Below are 6994 nucleotides of genomic sequence, written 5' to 3' on the forward strand. Positions count from 1 at the left end.
CAAGTAGCACCTTTAATATATTTTATGAGCAGCCAACAACACCATTGTTCTTGCACTGTAAAGTCTACTCATGTGCTTTGTACCTGGAAGAACAGCGACTTAAATCCTCATACTCACAGTGGAAGTGTAATTCAAGAAAGAATGACAAGTGCTGTCACTGCTCTCAACATTGATATTGAGATGAGCCAGACAGGTAACCACCACCAGCTGCAGTGGAGCTGAATAGTCACTAGAAGAAGAGAACTGTGATTGTGGTTGTGTGATACGGAATTTGAAAAGAAGTTGCATGATCAGCAAGTGCTCCCTGAATAAATAAAGGTTAAAAATAAAGTCAACAGCCGCATGTTTCCACCTAGGCACTGACTCATCACTGCTGGGGTTGGTCATCCTTGTCAGCTCATCTGGTGTCTGGTGGCATGAAAGGATGGCAGTTGGATAACAGTTCAGCATTTTTGGCTGCAACATCCCTCCACATCTTCTGCTCCTGAGCTTTCCACATGGTTTTAATTTTCAGTGCAAGCCGCAATGTCAAAAATCACTACATCTCTGGAAGTCAGTGATCGCAAAAAAATCTGTTTTTTCATCTGTATTTAGGCTGCTTTTTGGCTTCCCATCCACTACTGACAGATATTTAAGGGATAGAAAAAGGGAAAGAAACAGAGACCCCTAAGGTATTTCCAGTCTGTCTTTATCTTCTCTCTGCTTCTGTCCATTGTGGTGGAGGGGAAGTGGTTTCTACAGTGTGGGCCATGTTGGCTACAAACGCCATAGACAGAGAGATAATTACACTGTCAGACTAAAATGCTTATGTGTGTGCATGCAGATGCATCCCTGCTAATCTCTTATTTGTTTCTGTAAAAGTGTTTTTCAAAAGTGTAACAGTTTTCGCAATGAGCCAACAACATTTTTAAACCCTTTCAACCCATTTCTGACTCTGGCCTTTGCAGTGTTTCACACAGACATACTCTTTGGCTAAATCCCAAATGTCTGGACCCAACAGGGAGATTTCTGATTCTGAACCGCACTCTTGCTAAACCTAGGAAGGGTGGGAGCTGTTCCTTAGAAGAAATAGCAACTCCAAGATGGCTCCCATGAGAAATTCTGTAGCTCTACATAAATTCTGCAGCTTTTCAACACATGACAGTCAGTGTTTGACCACACTGGGTGGCACTATAACTTTCAGAAGACAGTTGTCAAGAAAAATCATGTGTCTCATTGCAGCCCTCTTTGAACAATTTGATCACATGGAATCCTTTGGTTGCACATCTTCCTTAATATCAAACCTGTGCAGTAACCAAATAAACAATGTAAGAATGAAAAGAATATGATGTTGAAATGATCAATAAATGCTGTCATTCACCATAAATACATTGATACATTAAAGGACTGGAGAAAAGAAGGATCTAATGCTGTCTTCCCTTGGCAGTTACACTGAAGTACCTTTGAACTTAAGGATTTTATAGTGATGCAGTGTGACAGTTTAGTGGCCAACAGATGGCGGTGCAGTGAACTGCATAAACATGTGTGAACATGATGTGGGAGGTCCTGCTGTAAGGAGCAATGAGCATACTCTTCAAAAAATAGACAGTGAAGGGTTCATTTGTCCACTTTAAAATTTTGATTTCTGTTTGTTCTGATTGGGTTCATGGAAATATATATAAAAATATATTGGCAAACTTTTCCAGTAATAAAATTCAATTAATGATAATTAATGATTTGTGACAATAAAAAAAACAGCTTAATCTCTCAAAAGATTTTGCATTGATACAATTATACCCTCAACAAAGCACAGCTAAGGTGCATGATGTTTCACCTTTTGATATTGATCTTGAGGTCTATTGCAATCTAACAATAAGATCAAAGTCAACCTGGTTGATTACATTTTTCCTTATAACCTGAAATATGTCTCAAGCAACACCATAGTTTTGGTGTAGAGCCCTGAATAACAAAAGCAGTGTTATTATTGTTATTCCGCCTAAAAGGGTCAGTGACTTGTCTTACCCAGGTCGCAGAATAAAAAGGCTTTGAAAGGTCTGATCTCAGCCATCATTTGTGTATCTAACTCTCAGAAAAGCATCTTTTCTGCCAAGCAGCACTTGGTCACAAAGATTTAACCAGCCAGCCCTAAACAATGGGCTCCTGTCAGCTTGATCAAACACTGGTAGGAAAACACAGAGTGGGTCCTTTCAGGCCTTACAGGCAGAGCACATTTAGTGAGTACAAGCATTACACACACACACACACACACACACACACACACACACACACACACACACACACACACACACACACACACACACACACACACACACACACACACGCACACACACACACACACACACGCATACACATCTCTATATCAGGTATGCATCAGCTAAGCATGCATGCTTTCAATTCAAAACACACATGCACACACACACTCAAGTGCCGCTGGTGTTGCTGTTTCCCCTCTAATCCTTCTTTCACTGATGTAGAAATGGCTTCAGAGGTTTGCCCCTGATAGAGGGGCTCCCGGCTGTTTAGGCTCTCTGTCTGATCCAGCCAGACCAGAGCCATAGTTCACATTAGGGTTAGGCAAATCTGTCTAACAGAACAAACAAAATTCCAGGAATTCAAGCCCTGACTACAGTTTTCTGGCTTGAAGATTATCAATAAAGGAAAAAGTATGATTCGACACAGGCATATCACGTGAGTTATTAATGTTTTATTAACATCAGCCCATAATGTGAATTTCTTTTTATATGACTAAATTATCTTATCCAATCTATTGAGATATAACTGAGGGTGAGTGAACCATTACAGCACATTCTGAGTTGGAAAAATTTGGATCATATTTGTGGGAAATATTTTAAAACATTTAAACAACTTTCAAAGTTACACAAGCTTTTCCTGACTCCTGACACATGTGGTGCTAGAACAGCAGTAACATGAGGATGGATGGCAATCCCTCCATATCAGCCTAGACTGTGTGCACTATGGACTGGCATAGATCAGCATACTGAAATTACTATAGGGGAAGGTTGCCTATCACAACAGAAAATCATGGTACTATGAAATTATGAGATCTGACTAATTCAATACAGGAGCATGGCTAACCTTGGCAGGACAGAAAATGAATGCTGTTTATACAGAAAAATAAATCAAGTGGTGGGTTAGCCAAGCTTACATGGAAAAGAGAAAGGCCAAATGTGCCTGGTTGTTACAAAAAGAGAAAGCAGTTGCACAACATGCAATGTCCACAGGTTAAATAATAGGCCAACATGACACATCAGTATAAATGTTTTGTATAAAATGTGCCAGATTAGCAAATTGATGAGGATTTTGCCAGGTCAGCCTCCTTCTCGGTCCAGCTGGCATCTTTTTCTCCCACCACCTCATCTTGTTGGTTGTTCAGCAGAATATGTACTTGAAAATGCTGAGTGACACAATGATCCCAGTTCTTCAGCGTCTGCCAACAATCTGAGCAACAAACTGTGACTGTCTAATTCAATGTAGCATAAACTGTCACACTCTCCGAGAGTGTTTATGCAATAACTTACTAGCCATTTGGCCCCTGTGCAAAATCTCACCAGTGGCTTATACAATGAATGGTTGAAGTGTGACAAAAAAAATGTTTTTAATTCATAAGTTCTTATCCATCACATATAATGTTTTCTTCTGTGTAGCCACAGTTATTTCAGATTTCAAAAACAATCTGATTTCTCTGGCTGACTGACTGGCACACCAGTAACAAACAGATGTTCTACCTTAAAGACTAAGTTCAAGTTCAAGTTTATTTATTTGTCATTCAAATTCCTAATCATACCTAAGAAACACATAATAACAATTAAAAAAACAATAAAGTAGCTGCAGTTTAAAAGATCAGTGCTATATAAAATAAAGTGCAATCAAGTGCCTGATAAAATCCTAATAAATAATTAATTAAGAGGTAGCTGTTGTGTAGATGTGAAAAAAGTGCCATTTAAGAGTCTTACGGCTTGTGGGAAGAAGTTGTTGCACATTCTGGTTGTTTTGCACTAACGGATCGATATCTCCTGCCAGACAGCAGGAGGTGGAACAGTCTATGATAGGGGTAGGAGGAGTCCCTCTCAATGCAGAGCTTTTTTCTGCATTTGTCTGTGAAGATGTCTCCAATGGCAGGGAATGAGACCCCAATGACCCTCTCTGCCATCTTCACCACCTGCTGCAGAGTCTTTCTGTCCGCTGTGCTGCAATGCAGAGACCCCACATTCCTCCATGAGCAAGCACTTGATGACAGTGGCGAGGAAAAACTTGACTTAAACTGGAAGAGACCTCAGGCACAACTGGGTTCTAGGTGGGCGATCATCTGACTTGACTGGTTGGGTGTGAGCGTGCTTGCATGCAGGGCTGTGTGACGCGTAGTGCAGTAGTCCTGTGGTAGTTGTGCTTGTAGTTAGTGGATGTTGCATGCTGCTTCTGCTTGCTACTCTGCTTTCAGCTACTGCCGCCGGCTAGCCCTCCTCGCGGTGGGTGAAAAGAGGAGCCGAGCGCATAAGTCTCCTTTTGCCGGTACAAAGCCTCTTCATCGCCAAGACCTCTACAGTGCCTTCCCGTGGCCACACTCGGATACTGGGACCATGAGGTTCCAGGCCAAACTGTAGGGGATCTCGGAGCAGCAGTGGGCCCCAGAGGCACGGCGCGCAGGCCCACCAACGTGTGGACACGCCCTGGCGCCTGCTGAACCACTGTCCCAGCTATGGGCAAATAGCATGGGCAGGAGGGGCTCATATCCGTGGATGGCAACCCACCTAGGAGAAGGACACTCTGAACTAAATCCGGGACTGCGAGGAGTTGTGCCCCACAGTCCTTAATCAGCATTGTAAAGCCAACCATGAAGAACAAAGTCATCCCAAACCCTATACTTCCAGCGGAGGGAGTCCGCAGGAGCAACGCAGCGGACGGTGGTGCTTGTCCTCCTTCTGGAGGACACCATGACGACAGGACCTCAAACCCTGGGAAACCAGGGAGGGTCTTGTCCGATTACAGCACCCTGCCCAATTCACTCATGCGCTGTCGGAGACCATTTGTAATGGGAACCTTCAACGCATGTACAGTGAGAGAAGAAGCTAGATTGGTGGAGCTAGCACACTGTGCTGAGGAGCGGGGAGTGGAGATCCTGGGAGGCCCAGGACGCAATAGGCGGCGTGGGGCTAATGCTGGGTTCTCGGGCGCGTAAGGCTCTCCGTCGGATTTTCCACCACACCGACAGGATCCTTATCGCAGAGTTCTCAGGCAACCCAGTAATAACAGTCATAGTCGTGTACCACCAACGTGGCCCCAACTGAGGAGACGGAGAAGTTCTTCGAGGACCTGGCAAAAGCCGTACGAGGTGTTCCAGCACACAACTTCCTGGTAATCCTGGGGGACTTTAACGCAAGGCTCGGACCAGAGGACACACCCTTCCCATACCACGACTCTACCAACCGCAATGGTGCATACCTCACTACCCTTCTCACGGAGCACGAACTACTGGCAGCGAACACCTTGTTCCAGAAAAGACAAGGCAAGAGATGGACCTTCCAGGATCGAGCCACACGTATGGTACGCCAACTGGACTACATACTTGTGAGGAGAAAGTGGAGGAACTCCATCCTTAATGCCGAACCATACAGCTCGTTCAGCTCGGTGGGTTCGGACCACCGTGTGGTGTGCATGAGGGTGCGACGCCTAGTCCCAAGATCCGGCACGATTGGAAGGCATTCTCAAACGATCCTGGCCTTCAAACCAGGTACACTGAGGAAGTCAGGAATCGTTTCCAGCAGCTGGACAAGGGTGCAGAGCCCAGCAGCGAATATATGAGATTTGCCGCTGCGAACGAGGAGGCAACCAGGATGTGTGTGCCCGTGTTGGACAGAGCCAGAACCTCCCTGAGGTCCAAGCATCCGGAGGTCGTAGCGGCACGAGGAAGTCTGGAGGAAGCACGCCTCAACTTTGAGCGTGAACCAACCCAGCAGAGAAGTGGGGAACTGAGAGACGCCAAGCAGCTTCTGTTCAGTACCTACGACAACATCAAGGGGGAGGAACTGATGGAGAAGGTGCGAAAGGTGCAGGCTGCGCAAAGCGAAAAACAGTATGGGGAAGCCTGGAGGGTCATCAACGAAAGGACTGGGCGGAAAAGGACAAAGGAGGGACAGGTTGAAGGTCACAGCCCTGAGGAGAGGATGCCAACCTGGTTCAACCACTTCCGAAGCCTTCTGGGCTCAACAGCAGATGGGGCCGGGGAAGAAATTCCACCAGTCCTCCAGAACCTAGACATCGATGATGGTCCATTCACTGTCACTGATCTAGCCCGGGCGAAAAGCCACAGTGAGAGCTGGAAAAAGTGCTGGGCCAGATGGCATACCCCCAGAGGTTTTAAAGAACTGTGACCTCGATGACATCATGCTGGAGTTTGCCAACCTAGCGCTACTGCAAAACAAACTGCCTGAAGTATGGTCTCTCTCCAACATCATCCCTGTGCCTAAATCAGGAGACCTCTCAAAGCCAGACAACTACCGGGGCATCAGCCTGACATGTATCACGGCAAAGATATACAACCGCATGATACTAAACAGGATCAGGAGCGCCATCGACCCTCACCTGAGGGAGAGCCAAAATGGCTTCCGCGAGGGGAGATCCACCACAGCCCAGATCCTGGCACTAAGGAGAATGATCGAGGAGGTGAAGAAGGATAACCTGACAGCTGTACTGTGCTTTATTGACTTCAAAAAGGCATTTGATTCGATCCACAGAGGCACGATGGTGAAGATCCTTAAGGCCTACGGTGTTCCTCCCAACCTACTCCGGGCTATTGAGACCATGCACGCAGGAACAAGGTCCAAGGTGGTTACCCCAGATGGCAACACTGAGGAGTTTGATATCCTGGCTGGAGTAATGCAAGGGGACACACTAGCCCCCTTCCTCTTCATCATAGTCCTGGATTACGCGCTCAGAAAAGCCATTAGTGGGCGGGAGCAGGACCTCGGCTTCACCC

At 45.8% G+C, this 6994-nt stretch overlaps 1 protein-coding gene across 1 annotated transcript; it reads left to right on the forward strand.

Annotated features, from left to right (window-relative positions):
• Nucleotides 1–4852: 4852 nt before the first annotated feature.
• Nucleotides 4853–5820, forward strand: LOC133986392 (craniofacial development protein 2-like). The gene is given in 3 exon segments (XM_062426213.1): nucleotides 4853–5142; nucleotides 5144–5284; nucleotides 5286–5820. Coding segments are annotated over 3 exon segments (966 nt in total).
• The last annotated feature ends 1174 nt before the right edge of the window (nucleotides 5821–6994 follow it).

This window comes from Scomber scombrus, chromosome 9 (genome assembly GCF_963691925.1).
Source record: "Scomber scombrus chromosome 9, fScoSco1.1, whole genome shotgun sequence".
NCBI classification, from domain to species: domain Eukaryota; kingdom Metazoa; phylum Chordata; class Actinopteri; order Scombriformes; family Scombridae; genus Scomber; species Scomber scombrus.